At 33.6% G+C, this 22214-nt stretch overlaps 4 protein-coding genes across 5 annotated transcripts in view; 2 read left to right on the top strand and 2 right to left on the bottom strand.

The window, feature by feature from the left end:
- Positions 1-5818, bottom strand: part of LOC144974203 (uncharacterized) — a 37881-nt gene extending 32063 nt beyond the window's left edge. Inside the window, exon 1 of the mRNA XM_078917121.1 lies at positions 5641-5818. The gene's annotated coding sequence lies outside the window, so the exon portion shown is untranslated. The remainder of the gene's footprint in view (positions 1-5640) is intronic.
- Positions 5819-6080: 262 nt separating this feature from the next.
- LOC144974156 (uncharacterized) lies at positions 6081-21389 on the top strand. 2 transcript variants are annotated; one of them, XM_078917083.1, is made up of 9 exons: positions 6081-6438; positions 8506-8587; positions 11224-11426; positions 13558-13719; positions 15117-15215; positions 15985-16071; positions 16433-16633; positions 16883-17158; positions 18366-21389. In XM_078917083.1, the coding sequence occupies exons 1-9, from the start codon at positions 6310-6312 to the stop codon at positions 18528-18530; spliced, it is 1404 nt and encodes a 467-aa protein (XP_078773209.1). In that variant the 5' UTR covers positions 6081-6309; the 3' UTR covers positions 18531-21389. The 2 variants fall into 2 exon arrangements, with proteins under 2 accessions (XP_078773209.1, XP_078773201.1); XM_078917075.1 differs by having other exon boundaries at positions 11221-11426.
- LOC144974181 (acylphosphatase-1-like) overlaps positions 17261-22214 on the top strand; it is a 26213-nt gene continuing 21259 nt past the window's right edge. Inside the window, exon 1 of the mRNA XM_078917116.1 lies at positions 17261-17269. The gene's annotated coding sequence lies outside the window, so the exon portion shown is untranslated. The remainder of the gene's footprint in view (positions 17270-22214) is intronic.
- Positions 20692-22214, bottom strand: part of LOC144974173 (coiled-coil domain-containing protein 42 homolog) — a 7866-nt gene continuing 6343 nt past the window's right edge. Inside the window, exon 8 of the mRNA XM_078917091.1 lies at positions 20692-22123. Within this exon, the coding sequence (XP_078773217.1) occupies positions 22028-22123 (96 nt within the window). The 3' untranslated portion in view covers positions 20692-22027. The remainder of the gene's footprint in view (positions 22124-22214) is intronic.

Genomic DNA, 22214 nt, shown 5'->3' with positions numbered 1-22214 from the left:
CGTGTCATTTGTATGGTTTGTAGACACAAAATTACACTTCGGAAAAGTTCTAAATGATCAATATGTATATTTTAAAACAAAATTATAGTTGACCCTAGCCATACAGCTCTAAAAATATACAAGTTTGAACTCTTCTGATGTCTTCATCATATTTTCTGATAATTTTGCCATAAAATTGCCAAGTTCTGATATCTAATTCCACGTATTAAACGAGATACAGCCACAAACCAGAATAAAACGCAGAAAAAGTGTCCCATATTTTCCGTATTTTTTTCTCTTTGTGAGTCATCCACCAAATAAATGACACATTTGAAACTGCATAACTTTGTTATATATTAATGGATTTTCAAAATTCAAAAAGATTTTTACTCAGTGGAGATAGGGCTTTGATTTAAGAGTAGTATTTCCTACAAAAGTATAAACCAAAAATTTTCATAGTCATTACTAGAAAATGGGATCTAGTAAAAAGTTCTAGAATTGCAATTAAAAAAGTAATTAAAGTACCCAAGAGTATCCGTGTACTTATTTTGAGATTATCTAAATGCTTCATCCTGACACAAGCACAGGTCCCCCAGTGATGATAATGACAATTTGTCAAAGAGGAGGAAAATCAACCGGCCCGTCAGTCAAGCCCAAATCTAATGCAAATATAACATAGCTATTCATAGTTATTTAATATATTATTGGTCCTAAAGCACATCTGATCATTAGACACATTCTGGCCTTGTGCAAATGTAATTTAATAAATTGTCATTTCCAATTAAACATTTTAGAGGCCTATAATGCTGCCCAATATATCAAGAGATTATGATAAACTTTTGGCCAAAAGACCAGGAGGTATTTGGTTTTTTTACATAACAAACCCGGCTAGTGTCTGTATTATTGCAACCTTGTAAATAAGAATCTTTAATCAATTGCAAAACATATTCCATCTACAAAGCAAACTTAAATTAGCCTTTAAACAATCATTTCTTAAATCGATCAGCCTAACGTACTGTTACATATTATCTCTCTATTACCAAATGATATCTGTAAACATAATAATAGACCTGTAAATGAGCTCTATAAAAATTGACTGAGACTGAAACTGAACCTCATTGAAACTCTTAGTATCGTATCATAAAAAATCCAAAGAATCGAGATGAATAGTAAACAACAAGCTTACTTGAGCAAAACAATGGCAGAAAACGAATTTACGTGGGAATAAATTAGGCTACTTACAACTGTCTCTTATAATTATGTACCCAATCAGGGAAGAAACGGTCAACCAGTTTGTTTACAACATGAGGCAATCGAGATGTGCTTGTAGCAATCATATCACTTTCGATTTTCATAACGCACCTCCGGCTTTCGCATTAAACTTTTTCATACTTTTAGGTTCCACCAAGTAAATGTGGTCAATTTTGGCTTAGACGAAACAGTGAAATTTATCGCTCGGCAGCTCATTTAAATTGGCTATAACAGTTTTGGAATGTGAAAAGATAATCTCACGAAGGCTGTGTGAAAATACACTGGGATGTGTTCAGATATGGTAATTCTAAGAAGCGTCGTTTATCCTTGGCAATATATCCATCGTAAATATAAACGGCACTTGAGCTATGCGTAACGCTGTGGAACATTCGTAATTACTTCATGGTCATTCGACTTCGATTCATGAATTATTTCTTTCTTTCCTTTTTTAAAAATATTTGAATTTGACGAATTGACTGATTTCAGTTAATTGACTGAGAATTTACATGTCTAAAATAATATGAAGATAGAAGGGTGGCTGAGAGAGAAATATGGATATAAGAGAAAGAGAGAGAGAGAGAGAGAGAGAGAGAGAGAGAGAGAGAGAGAGAGAGAGAGAGAGAGAGAGAGAGAGAGAGAGAGAGAGAATGCAAGAATACTTTATGAATTGATTTTTAATTTTTTTTAAAATTGTTTTATAATTAGACACAAGTTGTAAAGAATTCTATTAACAAATTCAGAACAATCAAACAAAAAAAAAACAATTATGAAGGAAGAAAAAAAAAAAAAAAAGACACAGTTATAAAACTTATAAAATCGCCAAATGTACTATCATGCTGCCTACATCTAAAAAGTACACAAATATTTACACCCATTTGCTCCATCCCCTTCCCTTTCAATCATCTTCTCATCCATGGTCACCATGTGTCTTGTGCTACTTTTGACATTTGGCGCCAGTGTGTCTAGACTAACGTCATAAATAAAGGAGTGTCACCAAAATTCATGCAACTGAGCAGAGGTGTTAAAAAAGGATACAAGGCATATTGTTCCCCCCCCCCCCCCCCCTGATATACCACATAGCGGAAAATGTTTGATATGACAAAAACAGCGGAACATTTATGAAAAAAATTCTAAAATCCCGGAATTCCGCAGAAGATTATCATCACTGGTCCCCACTAAATGTTTTTTTTTTTTTTGCAAAATCCCTAAAATTTGCAAATTTTGCGGCTGCAATGCAAAAAACTGCCATGACAGATTATGAATAAACAAATGAACATGAAAAAAAAAACAAATAAAATGGAGTATAACTTGTACTGTCCGTATTCAAAGGTGGTTGGAGTGGGAATGAAACGTTGGCGTGGTGTTAGTGAGTAGAGAGTCCCTGGGATGTGATAGGAATGATAAGGGCAGGTCATCGTGTGAAAGAGACAGGGACTTTCTAGAAAATAATGGAAGATAATAGACAGTATAGAAATGTAATATAAAAAGAAGTAGAAGAAATAAAAGAAATAGTAGTAGTAGCAGAAAAGTTATAGCCATAGTAGTGGTAGTAGAAGTAGTAGTAGTAGTAGTAGTACTAGTAGCAGTAGTCCTTTTTTTCTCTCTCTCTATCTACCTATCTATTTTTCTATCAATGCTATCAATTTACTCAACTTTTCTTACATAGATACCTGACCATTATTTCTTCACAAAGATTCGACCAATGCACAAACACCTTGCCCACTACTCACTAACCCACGCCATGCCAACGTCTCATTCACACTCCAATCACCATTGAGTACAGACAGTACAAGTTATACTCCATTTTATTTTGTTTACCATGTTCATTTGCTTATTGTTATGCTGACAAAATGTTTGTACCCATCTGAAGCCCTTCCATTATCACTCTTTCGTAAGTACAAATTTTCTTCTGATTATCTGACTTTAAAAATTGGTGTCATTAGGTTTAGAAACATGCTAAAAACTCCTTTATTATGGTGTAGGTTTCAATGAAAACAAACAAATTTTAATTTATTTTTTCACCACAGTCAAAAGTTCGTAGTCGTAGTCTCATCCAGAAATGAGACCCCATAGCCATATCTTACAAAGACCAAGGCAAAGGGAAATATATTCTCAGACTAAATTTGACTGAAATGAATTACAACACATATGAATTACTTTTACAGAACCAGAAATAAATTCCAGCTTAAGAAGAAACTGTAACAACAACTTCAGTTCAGAGCTCAGTCATGAATACTCGATAATTATCCACCATCTTCTACTTTCGATTCTGTAGCTCATGTTTTGCTTCCGGTAAACTAAAAATAAACCTCCATGTTTACACAACAAACGTAAATCTAGTTCCGAATTTAAGCCCAAAGCACATTACTTTAGTTTAGTGCCCCCTTTGCGATACAATAAGACTAGGCCCTAGATGGTTATAGATTAAAATTAAATCTAAATAATTCGAGCCTCATTTGAATATATATAAAGGTGGCGTTTTTATGCGCCTCCATTGGAGGTGTACAAAGATGCACCGTTTTTATGCACCTCCATTGGAGGTCTACAAAGATGCACAGTTTTTATGCACCTCCATTGGCGGTGCTGGTTAATCAATTAAATGTTGCTGCTTGAAGCTCGAAGGAAAAAATAACGATAAGTGTTGAATAAGCCTCAATTTATTAGACGAAGACATACTGTGAACGTTTCTGGTTTCCCCTTTATCAACAAAACATGACGAATAAGATACTAAGGACAAATGAGAGATGTGTGAATGGCGTAGATAAGGTGAATAAATCTAAACAATGATGGGACAGGAAATAGAATACCCCTTTGTAAGGAAGTACGAATTGAATTATGATAATAAATATTAATAAAATTAATTAACACGTCCCTTTCATGTACCGCCATTGGGGTGTAAACGTGCGGTGTAGAAATAGACCCACAGATAAAAGAGGCTTCTCATCTTATTTTCTGTGAATAGACCTGTATACGTCCATGAGTTTTAGATAGCAGTTTAGCACACTGCTTACTCACCACCGATGTAAGTTTATACAATGATAATAAAGCAAAGAATAATAAGAATAATTTTAAAAATCAAAGGTAAAAAGAAACATGGCACACAGACTGATCTCAAATAAACTAATAATTTTAGAAAAATTAAAATAAAATCGAAGTTTTTTTTAAACATGGTAAAAAGTTTTTGAAAATCAAAAAATAAAAAATGAAAATTATATCTTTCTCAATAAAGTAAACTTTTTTTAAAATCGCCCACAATGGGATCGAACCCAGTACATTCAAGGTTAGAGTCTGACAACTTATCCACTGCCCTACGGAGCCACCTGACATTTAATAAGATCTTTCTAAAACCTTATTTTACCTTCAATGCAACTTCTTTTTTTCTGGTTTTAAATTTTGTTTTTTTAGCTTATTATTATTTTTTTTTTTTAATTTGTTAACAAAGACGTACCTACAAATGTCACAATATAGGCCTAACTTTTGCCATGTCCAAATACAGACACAGCATCGCTGATGAAATTGGGTGGAATGCGCATGCGTAACGGAGGTGCATAAAAACGATCCGTTAAGATACACCGTCAACGGAGGTGCATTAAAAACACTACGATATAAAAATGCACTTCATACAGGTACAAGCCTTGTCCGGCTTGAACTTTCCGAAAGATAGCACACAACAACAGTGCGCAAAACTACTATCACATACTTGTTTTAGACCGAAGTCAACATTTTTTAGAGAGATTATTTCTATTTCATGAAACACTTTTTCTCACTTAAAATTCCTGAACACAGTGTAAGTACCTACAAAACTAATCCAGTTTTAAGTCACAATAATTAAGTATGGACAGGGTCTGAATATTAGTCTTTATTATCTGAAGGAAAAATCTGTCAAGAATTCAAATTACATTTTACTTTTGCTGATTGAATTTAAACCAAGTCAATCATAAACAAACTGACCTACTGACACGATCACATTGCATTGACTCAATGATTGAGAGCAATTCCATCGTAAGGAAATAAGTGGTGCCACCATTTAATGTTACAATGACAGGGGAGATAATTTCACATTAAAGACAACATGGTGACGGTGACATTCATTCAAATTCAATCAGCAGATGCACGCTATCCGGTTGAATTCATGAATTAACTTCTTTGATCACCTTCTACTTCTGAAGAGTATACAAAGTATAACAATCGATTAAAAACACACATTTTCAAACACAAATAAAGACTTTATTGTCAAATAAATCACTGCAATGTCAACAATTATTGGATTCCCCAAAACCCAATCACCAGGACCAGAGGAGTTACTGGACCTGGAAATGGAAAGGATTTATTTGGCTTGTAAAAAAAGTAAGTTCAAATTCAAGACGGCACTGCTTTATGGACGGAATTGATAATTTACAAAATAGTAACCTTCATTATATCGAGTGACAGTTGATGTTCTCTGTAAAATGTTTTTTATCAGAAGGCTGCATTGTCATTCAAGAGATAATATCCAATGTCTGGTGAAATCTAAGATTGGCTACCTTAGACTCTCTACGGCGCTATTTCTTGTTTTTCGCGTATTATCGTAATTTTCACAGTTATGCCCCTTGAATTAAAAATCAGAATCGCATGTTATCTTTAAGGCTTAATTGTTATCAATATTATTGTCGATAAAGATTTTGTTCAGTTTTTATCTTTTGATTTTTTAATTTATATTTTTTAGCAATTACTAAACTGTTATTCATCAACCTATTCCTTTTTACTTTAGTGATTCGAACCTGCAAACTTTCCCTTCCTTTCTTTTATTTTTGTACCACTCTTTACAACTAAAGATAAATTTAGTTTCAAAGGCTCTTTTTTTATGGAAAGTAAAATTGAGCATGAAAATAACTATGGTTTCTATGTGAAATTTCATCTGCAACTCCAGACTCCAGCCTCAAGCCAAATATCTTGTATTGAGACTTTTGGTTTGATCGTTGATCTCAGTGTTAATAACATAGATATTTATGAATCCAATTGTGACAAATTATTCATAACAAATATTGGTGGAATATAAACAATGCGTTTATACGAATGTGATTATGATTAGACCAAGGTATGGCGGGGTCGTCAACAAATAATGTACGGTCTGTAATTGAACTATTTTGTAAAATATTGTCAGACAATAAAATATCTGATGTACGTGCTGAAACTTTACGACAGGGTAAATTCAACAGAGATGTGACTGTAAGTTTTCATATATTTATTTTCTTGAGTTTAGTACTGCGAATAGTGATTTAGCAGATGAAAAAGAAAGAACGAAAGAGAGAGAGAGAGAGAGAGAGAGAGAGAGAGAGAGAGAGAGAGAGAGAGAGAGAGAGAGAGAGAGAGAGAGATTTCTGGTACTTTAAAAATATATATTTAACTAACAACTTCAAGCCATTCGACAACACGCCATTTTGAACAGAAAATACAGTGTTGTGTTCAGTGAAGGGACAAAGACTAATTTTCAGGGTTGCCAGATTATTTTTCAACAAAATGCCAGGGGAAGACTCAAAAAATGCCAAAACACTCAAAAAAATGCCAAAGTCTGTTGACTCCCACCCCCACTAAGAAAACTACTCACTTTTGATAGACAATTTACTATCATATCCTGGTGGCTTGCGTGTTTTCTTTTCTTTTTTTTTCTTTTTTTTTTTTTTTTTGAATTATACTAAATTTCCTGTTGGGGTAATTTTTTTTATTAAGAAAAGGTGTCATTTTAAGTATAATATACAAGAAAAGAAAATGCCAAATGAAAATGCCAAATGCCAAATGATTTTTCTAATGCCAAACGGTTTTCAAAAATGCCAGATTTTTGGAATCTGGCATTTAAAATGCCAAACTGGCAACCCTGCTAATTTTCAGAAATTGGAGAGCACTTTTTACTTTTAATACTGCGAATAGTGATTCCACTGTGAAATCACTATTCACAGTACTACTGTGAATAAGCACTTCGTTGTCATTGTCACTGGGTGTACGTAGTTAAGAATTTAAGTAAGTCGGACTCATGGGTAGATCTACTTCAGTTCAAGTTCAAGTACTTATTTGCAGGTCTGAAATGATAACACAAAGGCCTAAATAGTTATGAATGGGCTCCTTGCTAGGATCTGTGGTAAAGACGTGGTCCAGAGCGGTGTGATCTTACCAGTATTCTGTCTGGAAACCAGGTTGCCACATTGGATTTCTGTTTCGTTTTTTTTTTTCTACTTCCCAATAGGGGGAGACATGGGGCATTTTCAAGAAAGTATATATATAAAGGGGTTGACTATCAATCCCCGGTCGTATTTTCACTATGATTGTCTAGTTTTAAAATTATGACACCTAGGATCTTCTAAAATTTGGAATCATCAATCGTAAAAGGTGTAGTAAGTAGCACATTTCATTATGTCGTAAAATATGTCGTTTTCATTTCAAATTCCATGCTTTCCCCATCTATAATAATTTATATGTGGCACAGTGGCTCGACTTGTCACAATATCAAGTGATGTTCAACATAATCAATGCCTGGATGGGTTACAGTGATCCTGGAACATTTTGGTCCCAATGGTTTATCCCTGGGTAAGGCACTTGACTCAGGTGTGAATGAGTATCTGGCTATAATCAGTGACAGATTATGATGTTAGAGCGAATACAAAATACAAACAACAGGTACTGCACGAAATGGAAATAAGTTTCCAAATTGTCTGCTGGGAGAATGAATGAAACATTGTGAAATCCATTTAAACATTCATACTTATTTATTTTTTTTATTCATTGCAATATTATGCATTTCAAATATGATCCCAAAATTATTATTATTATTATATTATTATTATTATTATTATTATTATTATTATTATTATTATTATTATTATTATTATTATTATTATTATTATTATTATTATTAGTATTATTATTATAAATAAATAACTTTTTTTAAAATATTTATATGTTTACTGATAATGTCATCCCATATCTAAATTTACAGACTAGATCATTGTGGAATGTTCTGTTTTTATGTTATTTGTTCCTGGACAAGGAATCAGGCTCTAGTTTGTTATGCTCTCTGTTATGTACCACAGGCAGTGCACACCGAGACTATCAGGGAAGACACTCATTGGTGTCCAGTCAATAAGATAGTTTATTGCAAACGTACAAATTACATAATATCACAAACATAGTGCCATTTAACATTTCATGCTGGTTTTCTCTTTTTGTCAAATAAATGAATATTAAAAAAAAAAACATTTCTTAACATTTATTGATAATTTCATTCTACATTTTAATTTACAGACTAGATCATTGTGGAAAATTCTGTTCAATGTTGTTTGTTTCTTGGACAAGGAATCAGGTTCTAGTTTACATCTCTCAGAGGGTGAGTATATGATTGCATTGTATAGTGATTGATGTTTTGAATTATGACTGTTAAGTTGTCAGGAATACAGCTTCACCAAATGTATCCATGTGGCATTTGTCACAAAGTGAGGGTCGTCTAATTATTTTCTGTTATAATCCGTTTCACTTTTGTGACTACAATTTCAGGGGAAATGATTTTTTTCACTTAAGAATATTGTTGAGGATACCGTGCATTCTATAAGAGTCTATTATTATTATTATTATTATTATTATTATTATTATTATTATTATTATTATTATTATTATTATTATTATTATTATTATTATTATTATTATTATTGTTATTATTATTAATATCACTCAGAATACTTGCTTTGAAATAAGAATTTCACCTAAACACCCTGCTACAACAACCTCATAAATGCAGGCTCCTCTTATTTTCCTCTCATGAGATATCATTTGAGTCTCCTGAGCGTAAAGACCACGACTGTGTCATATGACTTTGCTTGTGTTATTAAACTGCCCGCAAAATGATTACTGGATATCACACTGAATGGGTCATTCATCATGGCTTTATCCATCAAGTCCAACCCTCTAATCTCCTCCCCCAAATTGTTCAATCTTTTTTTCTTATAATTATACCTTTCCAACTCGAGTAATCATAAGCTCTAATTTTGCTTTTGTTGTTAAGAGTGCTTTTAAGGTATTCTAATAACAGTTTTACTATTCTGACTTGGTTAATACAAGTGGGAAAAATGGTCAATTAAAATGCTTTTTTATATACACATATATCCAAATTTATAATAATGTTGCTTTTCATTTCCTTTGTCTGCTGCAAAGCAATTTTCACCAGTTACCCATTCACTGTAAAAAAAATATATATTTAAAAAAAACCCAACAAACAAACAGTGTGGGACCCAAACACATCACAAGAAATCAATCAAACTAGAAAAAGTCCAACGTCAGGCGACCAGATTTGTCAGTGGCAACTATGAGCGGGATATGAGCATAACTTAGCTCATGAATGATCTTCAATGGAAACCGCTACATGAAAGACGTTTGATCAACAAACTCCTCGTATTCCACAAAGCACAAAACGGAAAACTCGAAATTCCAACTAGCCATTTGAAACGGAACAACAACAAAACACACAACTCAGCATTTAATTTTGAAATCCCCCACTCAAGAGCAAACCATCATCTTTACTCTTTCTTCCCCTCCACCATCCGACTTTGGAACTCCCTACCAACCATTTGTAAACAAGCCCTTTTGACTGATGACTTTAAAAAATCGTTCCCTGCTTCCCTCTAAAAGCCCTGTTACTGAAAAGACGGCCTTACAATCTTCAGTCTGAAGCTTTGGCCTTAATGGAAGAAGAAAAGAACAGAAAGGCGACTCAACCCATGACTGAAACCTGTTTCTTTGCTTTCCTGAGCCATTGGAACCTCCTTGGCCACTATAACACGATCACAATGATTACTTATTTTTCTTTTTACTCACATCATCAGATATAGTCATCTTGCTGGGGCTATATAAGAAGTCCTTCCACTTTATTTATGTCGAACCATTTAGAAATAAGAAAAAGACACAAGACTGTACTCATCTGCTGAACAAACAAAAGCCATCGTTCCTAGTAACTAATCAACAAATTCAAAGACTTTTCATACATTTCAAAGGACTTGAATCACAAGTTGGTTAAGTAAATTAGAGATATACTATTCAGCCATGTTAAGGCAATTAATTAAATTATCGTATGTCACCTTTCCTCTTTCTATGTTGAGCTGGTATGAAAAAATGGGCTTAAAGGCAAATTTATATTTTTTTGAAACAGGCACTAGGTGAGACAGATTTGATAAGAGACTTTCCTTTTTGACAGAAAAGCAAGCACAGGGTGTAAAGACAACTAACTGACAGTCAATCTTGTGAAAAACACTGTATAAAAATGATCACATGTAGGGATTTATATTTAAACACTTTATTTTCATGCTTTGCATTTGTAACTAATGCATTTTTTCCAATCCAATCCAATCCATAGTTAGTTACAGCTTCAAACCTGAAGATAGACGCAATATTGGTTTGATGTGGGATAGTGTTAGGTTATGGCTCTGTATCACATTGGCTATGACCTCCTGTGACAGAAATGTTTTCTAATTGTTAGTTTCTCAAGTTGTCGGAGAAGGTATTTCATAATCGTACTATACTTGGGACACAGGAATGAATGTATGCATTCACTTGTGAGTGAGGTAGCTGATAGAAGCACTCCTTTCTTGGGTTCTTTGGTGGGCTCAGGATAGTGATTTGTGTTAGTCCACCTTTAAAGAAGATCTTCAGTTTATGTTTGCTCCATCTCTCTTTCGATGTTATCCAGTTTTAGTTGTAAAAAAGTAAATGTCTTCATGGTGATAGCTCTACTTCAATAAAAAATCTGAATAGATTTTTTAAAAAGTGCTTTTCATTCCACTTTAAATAAATTATAATAAATATGCAGATGTAATTTGAAATGGATGCTCAATAGTGTATCTATTCACATTCTATTTGTCTCAAAACAAAAACAAAACATTAATAATAATAATAATAATAATAACATGAAATTAAGTTTTGAAACTGTAGTATTTTTAATACGAAAATCAACAAATTGTATTGTTTTCACAGCAGGACAGGTTATATTTGTGAAAACAAGATTGCAAAATTGGGGATATTTGTCCAAGTCATTTGCAGAAGTTCCCTCAAGTCTGACCACTGGCAGCAGAGAAATACTTTTAGCATTAGGATGGGTCATCCACAATAAACAATTATTCACTGAAGTGATACGTCAGAGGACCAGTCCATTGCATGTGGATCTTCTTTCTTTTACTCAGGTGAGGCATTTTGAAATGATTTATCTCGTCTCTGATCATGTTGGGGGGTCCCGATAGCTCAGTTGGTAGAGCACTCGCTTCACACTCAAAGGGACTGAGATCGATCCCGGGTGCAGTCAAGATTTTTTTCTGATCCCCCTATCTACCCAGCAGTGAATGGGTAGCTGGGTCTGTTAGATCGGGTGAAAAGTACTTTGCAATAGGCTGGCATCCTATCCAAAGGGTCCGTTTCACACTATAGAAACTGGTATAAACTCCGGCTCCATGGGCCTGATGGCTCAGAGGGATTTTTCTTGTTTACTGATCATGATAATTTTTCATTCATCCTGCTTATTCCTTCTTTTCAAGCTGATATAATCAAGTGTCAAGAAATGAATCCACTATTGATAGTCCTTCATAGTCATAAGGCCCTTGGATCTGGAGTTTATCCCGATATCTCTAGCGTGAAAGGACAATAGTTATTGCTTGCTACCCTTTTGATAGAATGCAAGTCTAGCACAAATTGTTTTCCACCAGATCTAACAGATCCAGTTACCCAATCACTGTTGGATGGACAGGGGAGAGGGGGGGGGGGGGGTGAAGTGAGTGCTCTACAAACTGAGCTGTCGGGACCCCTGAATACATTATAGATGAGCATTATATATGGGGCGATCTGCCAAATGGATAAGGCCTTGTACCTCTAATTGCTAGACCCTTGAGCATTGCTTCAGCTTCTTATTTTTTTATACCTCGGCAAGCAACTTAGCTCCTATTGCACACTTTGTGGTGCTGCACCGCAGCTGATATTTGAATTATCTTGGTCTTTTCTTGAGTTTGATCCTAAAAGGGTATTTCCCCTGATATTGAATAAAGGGAATATTATTTTTGTTTTTATTTTTTATTTTTTATATGTAGTTTTTCAAGACTGCAAAACAGATGTTTTAATATTTTTCATAATTGTAGCAGAGATCTTATTGGAGTGATACCTTTATATACATCCTCAACCGTATACGGATTTGGCTAATTTTGTCAAGAAAAACTATAGAATAGATGTTTGAGGCTTGGAACAGTTTAAAGTGGCTAAAATATGGGTAAAACGGCAAATCCTCAATTATTCATAATGGACATGAGACAAATGTTTTTGACATAAGCCCATTATCAGCAAATTGTAAAAGATGAAATCTAAAAGCCATGACAACCTTCTTGCCTTTACATGCTTGTCAACGAAGAAAATAGATTCTAGTTATAAACCATTTTATCAATAAGTGCTACAGCCTAGACAATGGTATACCACTCACTTCATTCTTCTTTGATCAGTTAAAGATAATGGACCTTTTTAAGATGAATGATTGATTACTATTTCCATACGTAAATTATCTCTATCTGAAAAATCTTTTTCTGTCATAGCCTCAAAATAATGGAACAAATTAGATAAAGAAATCAAAGACGCCCCTGTGCTCAGTAATTTTATGAAATTTTTTAAAAACTTTTTTATTCAGGCAGGCTTTTGTGTAGTAAGAGTATTTGCATCGTGTGTTCCTGTTGTCTTTGTGTATTTATCACCATAGATACTTTATTAATTCTGCACACTGTATAAATAAATTTTTACATTACATTACATCACACACACAAAATAAGAAATCAGTCACAAATGGTGATGTATACAGCAGCGTTCACATACCATTAACTAGTGAATTATCATACAATTTGAGTTCTCTACAGTTTCAGAAACAAATATTGGGGCAGCGTGGTACAGTGATATGGGCTTTGCTTCTTACCCAGAAGGTAATGAGTTTGACTCCCTACTTTGCTGTCTGGTCTTGAAAAAGTCACTTCGCCCTAGTTCATTTTGCAGCACTGCTCTGTGGCTAATGATAATGCCTGGATTATTCCAGTCTTCCCTTAGAATAGACTCTGCAGACAAATTTACCCTTGGGGATGAATAAAGGGAATTTTATATTTATCTATGGTTTATTCTTGGCTTTATTTTGAACAGCAGATGGTATTATTATCAGGAACCTCATGTCAAAATAGTGTTAATGTATTAGTAGAGAACAATGTTTGGGAAAGATAATTGAATGAAATTGCTCACATTAGTAATTTGGTTTTCTCCTTTTATTATTTCTCCTTCACCCCCTCCTCCCACTCCTAGAAAATACCAGTTGATGCTGCTGCCTATCATAGTTTTCAACCCCCTAGAGGCATGCAAACGAAGGAAAGACTCCAAAGACAGTTACTCCTGTGTGGTAAATTGAAGCTAAAGCTGAGGAGATTATACAGTTCACAACAGGAACTTGCACAGCTAAGAGAGACAGTATGCACAATTTTGAGCAGCGACCTGCATGTTTTAATGAATTTAGCATTTTCATCATTTTTACCTACTATGGGATTCTGAAATTCTTTTTAGCATACATCTTCAACATTATCTATTATTATCAAATGCTTGCAGAATTTTTGTTTCTTCTAGTACGAATTTCACAAAATTATATGATTTTTTTTGTGTGCAAAGGTTTTAGGAAATGAAAATAGACTTGCAAATATATTTGTTTCCCTTCATTTTATAAACTCTTTACTTTCGAAAGTAAATGGTTGTTCATGTTTCATTTTTCTGTTTGAAAAAGAATGTATTCACTATTTTCTGTTTTCATATTTAAATAGCACTTATCCACAACATTTTCCCCCATTTGATACATTTTTATAAAGTTTTGATATCCTGATGGTTGATGAATATTTATATTTACAGTCCACTCCGGAAAATCACAACTTTCGGTTAATCGCAACATTTCCCAAGAAACAGAATTAATTCTATATAAAAATCGCTGGTTAATGGCAACAAACTTTGGTTAATCGCAACAAATTTTCGACCTCAAAAAGTGACAAATTCAAGAAACCAATCAAACAAATTCTGATTATTAAATTTCATTATGAGTGAAATCATACAACGTTAAGAATCGCTTTTGGGCCGGGTTTAATGCTACACCACTCAGACAAAAGAGGGTGAGGCTTTGCAGTGTGGGTTTGTGTGGATCTCTGTGACCGTGAAAAATCTTCATTGCCGTATTCAAGAAGACCCTTTAACATATTTGCTTCTAACATTGGAAACTATTGAGCAACACGTTTATAAACAGCTGGCTTAGCAAGAAAACAGAAGACCCTCATGCCGTCTTAGCGGAATGAGTGATGTCAAATGCAAAGGCAAATGATGGAATTTACAACCATTAAAAGTGGAAAAGAAGAGAGAGAAAAAAACCCAAGTAAAACAAAATAGCACACACACACGCACACACATATTTTAATGAGGACATGCACTATCCAAGGTCGTGTCAACTCAGAGGGAAAATGTTGCAACAGTGTACAGAAAACTCAACTTCAGATACTCGCAACTTCGGTTATTTGCAACATTTTCGCTAATCCCAAGGTGTTGCGATTATCCGGAGTGGACTGTACATGAAAGTTTTAGGCGCTACAACACATGGAAAATGCCTTTCTCTGGGGCTGACTGTCAGAATAAGATGGCCTCATTAACCATGACAAAGCACAATCCCTACTAAATATTAATTTATGTTATAATCTAATTTAAGGCTAGTTTTTATAACAATACATATCATGCTTTGAAAAATCCAATGTTATTCTCTTATATTTTTATCTCCAGTCTCTGTTCCAATGTGCTCTCCACAGTCTCATCTCTTTGTTTTCCTTTTTATCCTTTAGATTCGTAAATGCACACTTGGTATCAGTGTTCAGCCTGAGCTGAATTATCTCACGCCATTGGAAGTATTTCTTCTACGGTATCCAGAGAGCTTAGGAAGAGTGAGTTTTCTTCAATAATATGATAGGGATACTAAGCTGCGGACACCAGTGCCAAATATTTCTCTGGCGTGTCTGGGTTTTAAGTGATGTATTAATGTTTTTAATATTTTTGTTATTGGCTGTGTTTGGTGTTGTTTTTTTTTCCGAAGTTATTATATTCATTTTTGTTCATTGCTTAATAATGTTCTAGGAAGGGGTTGATTATTGAAGTATGGGTATGAGGGTTTTTGATTTGTAATCTCGTTTGATTCACCCTAACTGGTGTATCAATATTGGAAAATTGATTTGACAATGGAATATAGTAATTGCCAATTTTATATGCCTATGAGGCATTGAAGTAATTTTTTTGTTCTGTTGGTAATAGATTTCAAATATGTAAGATTGATTCTGAAAGTATTCGAAACGATCATCACCTTTTCCAATTCCATGTTCATGTCTCTCTCTCTCTCTCTCTCTCTCTCTCTCTCTCTCTCTCTCTCTCTCTCTCTCTCTCTCTCTCTCTCTCTCTCTCTGTCTCTCTCTCTGTCTCTCTCTCTCACACACACACACACACAAAGATTCATTTAAAATATCTTGAAAATAGGATTATGTGTTTGATATATATTTTTATTTTTTTTTCATTTCCCTTCTTTCATTTATGAATGTACATACATGAATGTATTTTAAGCAGAGTTTTGTTGTTTTCTTGTGTGTGTGTGTGTTTTTTAGGAGTGTTTGCTTTGTTTTTTTTTAATATTATTTATTTTGAATTTTTCATTGTTTTGACTAGATGATGAACATCCTAGAAGAAGACAACGACCAGCTGAAAAGACTGTTGGATTGGAAGGAAAAGGAACATGTGTTTTGGGAGTGGATGGTACGTAGTCTTATTTAAACAGTAAATAATTTCTTTACATATGTTTTTTTTGTGTGAATATTTTTTTTAATTGTTTCAACAACATTCAATACAATAGGAGAATGTTGTATTATATCTGGTACATTTGACATTTAGACTGATGTTGAAACCCTGCTGGAAAAAAAAAGAACATTTTGCTTGTGTACCTGATACAATTGTGAGTGCATTTAGAAATTACACATTAAACAGTTTGTAACTGTGTAAGTATGTGGGGAGGCTAGAAAAATTTAATACATTGATATGAAAATATTATATTAAAATGTCATTTGCTCAGAACTTTTAGATTCTTCCCTTTTTCTCTTTTTGAAAAATGAAAAATCAGGACAGTGTTTTAACCCTTAAAATTCAAGATCAAGGAAATGATGAACAAAGGCATGAGGACTTGGGCAACGACGAATCTGTGTTTCTCGATACCCCGTCAGATATAGGAAAACAGGTAGCTGATCTCAGAGCACATGTAAGGGATTTCATCCTGGGACACGAAGAAGAGATTGAAACTCTAGAAAAATTGGTCTCAAATAAGGTAAGCTCATTTTCAGGCATATGAATCATAGATTACATGGTTTCCTTGCTTCCAATTCCGTTCTTCTGATCTTCACTGCCTTTAATATATATATTTTTTTATACATCTTAATTTACAAACATATTAGTTGATATGCAATTAATATTCAGTTAAAGCAGTTTTACCTGTTATTTTTAGATAATTAATTTGCTCTTTCTTTATGACAGCTTTTATGTTGATTTTTCTTTTTTCTTTTCATATTTTAAACAGAAAATTTCTTCAATGGACGTTGAGTTGGCTAATTTCCAAGTTGAAAGAGAATTGTTTGAGTTATCACATCGGTTTTCCCTCTATGAAAATGGCAACTTTGACATTCCATATGCTGAACAAAATGATGTCAAAAGGAAAGCTTCTATTCATCAACCAGGCAATCTTTCATCCAATGCTGTTAACAATGGTCGTAGGAAGGGTCAAAGAAATCAGAGATACGTGCCTCAAACTACCGAGTACATCAAAGCTTGTAAAGAAGCCGAAGTCACAGAATCAGTGAGTTGATAATACAGTCACTTAATTGATGCAGTTTTGTTATGCAAAAAAGGATTTCAATTGAGCAGCTTTCAAATTAATTGATTTCACAAATGACCTTCCTTCTAGGAACAATCTATATAAGTTATAGACATATAATGTGGCACTATTATATCAATATTGACGCATAGCTTCCTTTAAGTCATTTGTCTAAAATTTAGTCTTACTTTTTCTCATAGCATTCAACATTACCATGCCACAGAATATTGCAATAAAAATCATTTACTTGTAGAAGAGTCTTTAGTCTTGAAATAGTTGCTCTGCTGATACCACATATATGTGCTTCGACTGAATAAGCTTATACAGTCAATTACAATTCTTTGATGTCGGAGGCTCTTTATGAAATTGTGTAATCCTTACTCCTCTGAAGAGTTATTTTGTTAAATGTAAAGAGACTCGAGTGACCGTTTGTAATGACTCCCTCTTTATTTTGAAATATAATAACATTCATAACCTTAAGTAGATATCTCATTAACTCAAGGTCACTTGAAACCTGTTCCATCATAGATTACTGCATCTTACACAGTTTCAGTCAACACAATTTTACAAGAACAGTGTGCACAATACTTGAGCTTTGACCTCAACTTCATAACCTGCGATGCATAATAAACAAACTAGTTAAGCAATTAAACCATCTCATTAGTTATTTGGTAAATTAGGTTATTAATGCACCTGTTTCTTTAAAAGCATGAGATAATTACATAGTTTGACGAAGCTCCAAAATCATTCAAATGAAACAGAAGATATAGTGGTAAAATTCTACTACAGACAGATTATTCCAAGGAATTATTCTGATAAACTGGTGTTCCAATTACTAGTTGAAGGACTACTGTACTGCCAGTGTGTATCTGCAACATTTAAAAAATTCATTTTCTGGGATTGCCCATTACAGCCTACTTTAGGTCACTGTTAAGTGTGTTATAGCGTTAATCATTCAACGTAATATTAAAAAGTTTCTTTTTCAAAAGTTGTTATCATTACTCTTTTATATTAATTCTTTCATTGCGTCTTTGAAACATGTGCATCACACATAGTTTTCTTTAAAAATAAGATTTCTTGACCCACCTTAAGGAAATTATTTTTTAAAAATCTGAGTCTATGGGAATTTGATAAAATTATTGCATTTTAACATTTGCTTTCATCCATTATTACTTAAATTGTTTTGCAGGTGCAGGTGGAAATTTCAGCTCTTCAACAAGAGGTAGAAAATTTGGAGCAGGAGCTAAAACAAATACAAATTAATAATTTGAAAAGACTTCAAAGCATTACAGAGCAAGACTATAGTTCAATATGTATTCTACCGAGACATTTCAAACAATTTTTATCTAGCTGACAAATGGAGTTTACAAACAAAATCATGTTGTTATATCTTTTCATTTCAAATTTAATCTTATAGTTTTGAAAGTCTTTCATCTCCGTGAGAGAATGTTTTCATTGAATGAAAAGAGCCACTCTTGGCAACTTTAACAAAACATACCTTGAACCAGGGTGAGGTGACTTGCTTAAGTCCTCACTGCACTATCTCAATTCAATAAAGCAAAGACCATACTGCTGAGTCACGATTCTCTCTTCCCCCCCCCCCCCCCCCCCCCCACAACCGCTTCAAAAAAATATTGAATATCAAATATCAATATCAATTGTCCCACTGGCTCATTAAATATATCTTATCCTGATTTGACCGCACCATAATAAAACAATATTTCACTCACTTTGTGGGTGTTTTTGTTCAGCATTGGACGTGGTTTGGCCAGCAGATTTCTCACTTTGTCTTCCCCTTGAAGGATTTATCATATAGCTGTGCTAATTTTATCGACCATTGTCTCAATATATTTGCTCTCAACAATGAATTCGGGGTAAGGCTCTATACACATGCCATTGCCATTTATTATTAATAAAAACTATTCGTACCTCAAAAGGTGTATGGAAATGATTTTATATATGTCCATTATGTGAGGTGAAAATTGCCACATCACACTAACATACATTCTCATTCTTCTCCATTTCAATGAATGGGTGAAAAAATTCACATGGCTTACAAGGAAATGTCGCATTTTGATTCTGAAGGAAAAAAAGGGACCATTGAATAACTTAACAAGAGGCTTACAAAATATGGTCTATAAAACAGGATTTGGTAGACTGAAGCCAGAATGGCCTTATGGAAAATTTCGTATTAGCACTGTTCCTCATCCAGATCGTACTTTTATTGATCCCTTATGGTCTAAAGTAAGTGAAACATTAAAGTGGATAAAGATAAAGAGAATGATCAAAGAGGGATGGGGAGGGGGGGGGGGGCTTCTCCAAATTCTCTTTAATTTGTTGAGTCATTGGCGTTTTTGAGTCTTCTGCTCGCTATGCCACTTGTTTTACCAGTTTATGCTACAAGAATGACTTTTTCATGTAAGAGATCCTGATTTTTTTGCTTCTTAGCAGATAATGAAAAAATTATCACATCTTATCCAACAAAAAATTATTGCACAATCTATTTTAAAGTTATCAATAATTTGAAAACCATCAGAACAAAATATTTGAAATTTGGTAATCAAAATTTGATTCCCATTTTACATGTTAGATTAAAATTTGGCAAGCATTTCAATTAAAAATGTGAAAACTATTGAGGAATTTATAAACAGGGTGTCCTAGAAGTCGCGCAACATGTAGATTTTAATGAAAATACATAAGAGTAACATAATATTAATTTATAATAATACAATCATTTTTTTTAATGTTCCAGATATGGGTGCGAGACTAATGATACGAGAAAAATTTTAATTGGTTTTTATGTTTCGACAAAATGGGGCATTATACCTCTCTATAGCTGAATAATTAATCATGACGGAGAAAAGCCACTGTGTTTGATTAAACGTTTCAAAGAAACAGTTCTATAATGAGAATTTATGCATGTATCAATGCAGAAGGTGAAAAATTTGAGCATTTATCATGATTATAAATAAAATTGCTACTCATATGCATTATTATCATAAAAATCTACATGGTGCACGATTTCTGGGACACCCTGTATAGCAAGCAAAAACGCTAAATTGATTTTTTTGAGATGCAAAATATTAGAAAATTAAATTAACAAAAACATGAGCAACATCGAACAAAATTATAAACACCTTTCTTGGGAGAGAGTAGGGAGGGATGTATGTATTTTATTATGTTTTCACCCTATAAGAAGTCTGGTCTTTTGACCTCATCTGATGGGCATGGGAAGTAACTTTTGCTGTGTCTGTCCCAATAATTTATCTGTTTTTCCCTCCCACGTCACTTTCTTCGCTCATTCTGGAAAAAAGATTACTTAATTGTGCCATGGCGTCATAGAATCCATAGCAAAAGAGGGAAACGGTTAAATGTTTCATTTTTGGGAGATGATTTTTTTCCCCTCACTCCTTCAATAATGTCATTCTCTTGTAATTCTTCTTTTGGTAGGCTGATACTAGCACTTACTCCAAAGATTTTTAATTTGTTTGAGAATAAGCAAAGAAGTCTTTACAAAGATTTTACATATATTTTATTTCATTTTTCCATCATACATCACATTCAAATCAGTATACAAAGAAATTAAAATATTACATAAATAGGCCTCATACATGAACTTTACAAACCACATTCTTTATGATTTTTTATTAATGATTTTCTGTTTAATTGAAATAGTTCCTTTTTTCACTCCGAAGTTCATGTGGTTACCATTATCAGGTTAACCATTAACCAACTCTTCACCATATGAAAGTCATTTACACGTCTTAAACAAATAAATTCAAGTCTTCCAATGAGTGAAAATACATATTGTGTTTTCAACAAAAACTTAAATTTCTCAATGCTTCATATACAAAAAAATATATAGAATAAATTTACATTGTTTGCATACAAATGGTAAACGAGAATGATAAAAATAATATGGTTGTATATCGTACAGCTGCAATTCATCACAGTTAAAAGTGTAAAAAATATAAATAGATTACAATACATCCGGATCTTTTTTCTTTTTCTTTTTAAATCCCAATTGATGAAAACAAGGCGAAGAATAGGATTGCAAATTATTAATTTAAATTAGAGATATCTTCTCCGGTCTTTATCTCCTGCTCCATCACAATCTAAAGGTCCACAAGAACTCTGTCCCTCTCCCATTCTGCCTCTCTCTCTCTCTCTCTCTCTCTCTCTCTCTCTCTCTCTCTCTCTCTCTCTCTCTCTCTCTCTCTCTCTCTCTCTCTCTCTCTCTCTCTCTCTCTCTTTCTCTTCCTCTCTCTCTCTCTCTCTCTCTCTCTCTCTCTCTCTCTCTCTCTCTCTCTCTCTCTCTCTCTCTCCATTTTTTTTTCTCAAACACACTCACACATACACACACTTGCACGCTCGTGTCAATTTTTTTTCACTCATCTTAATGATAGTATTCTTTGAAACTCTGGAATTAATGAAGAATGTGTTCTCATCCTTCATATGTTGCTGTTTTTGTTTTTTTTAATGTACATTAAGGCGGTAGCAATAGATATTGACTACTATTTTTGTATTTATTTCAGATAGTGCATTAAAAAAGATTAAAGGTAAATGGTATCTCATGGTGCTATTATTTTTGGAAAATAAAATGATTTTCAAAATATAATAACTTCGTTTGCCTTATTTATCACATTGTCCACTAATGAGAACTTGAAAATCGACTCAATGTAAGGCTATCCACTTAAAATTAAATGACCTTTGTTATGATTGCTCTTTTCTTTTTCCCACTCCCCATTTTGTTGGTTTTAGTTCATATCAACAAACTTAAAATTAAGAATATTCCTATGATAAAATGATATCCACTTTAGTATCAACACTATATATGATAAGGTGGTATGACTAGCTTGAAGATGGAGGGACGATGGAGGTTCCTGTGTGTTCCATTCTTTTAATTTCCATGGTGATCTGGTTCAAGTCTTGGACAAACTGTTGTATCTGATGAATGAAGTACAACGGTGTGATAAGATTCATTATTGGTAGTCGGTGACTTTGACAACAAAGAGAGGGGTTATTTTAGAAGTGAGGT

The sequence above is a fragment of the Berghia stephanieae genome, chromosome 1, assembly GCF_034508935.2.
Source record: "Berghia stephanieae isolate SIO BIC M18660-M18661 chromosome 1, UCSD_Bste_1.3, whole genome shotgun sequence".
Lineage (NCBI taxonomy): Eukaryota > Metazoa > Mollusca > Gastropoda > Nudibranchia > Aeolidiidae > Berghia > Berghia stephanieae.
The sequence above is the reverse complement of the archived record's forward strand: the minus strand, read 5'-3'. Positions and strand labels throughout refer to the sequence as shown.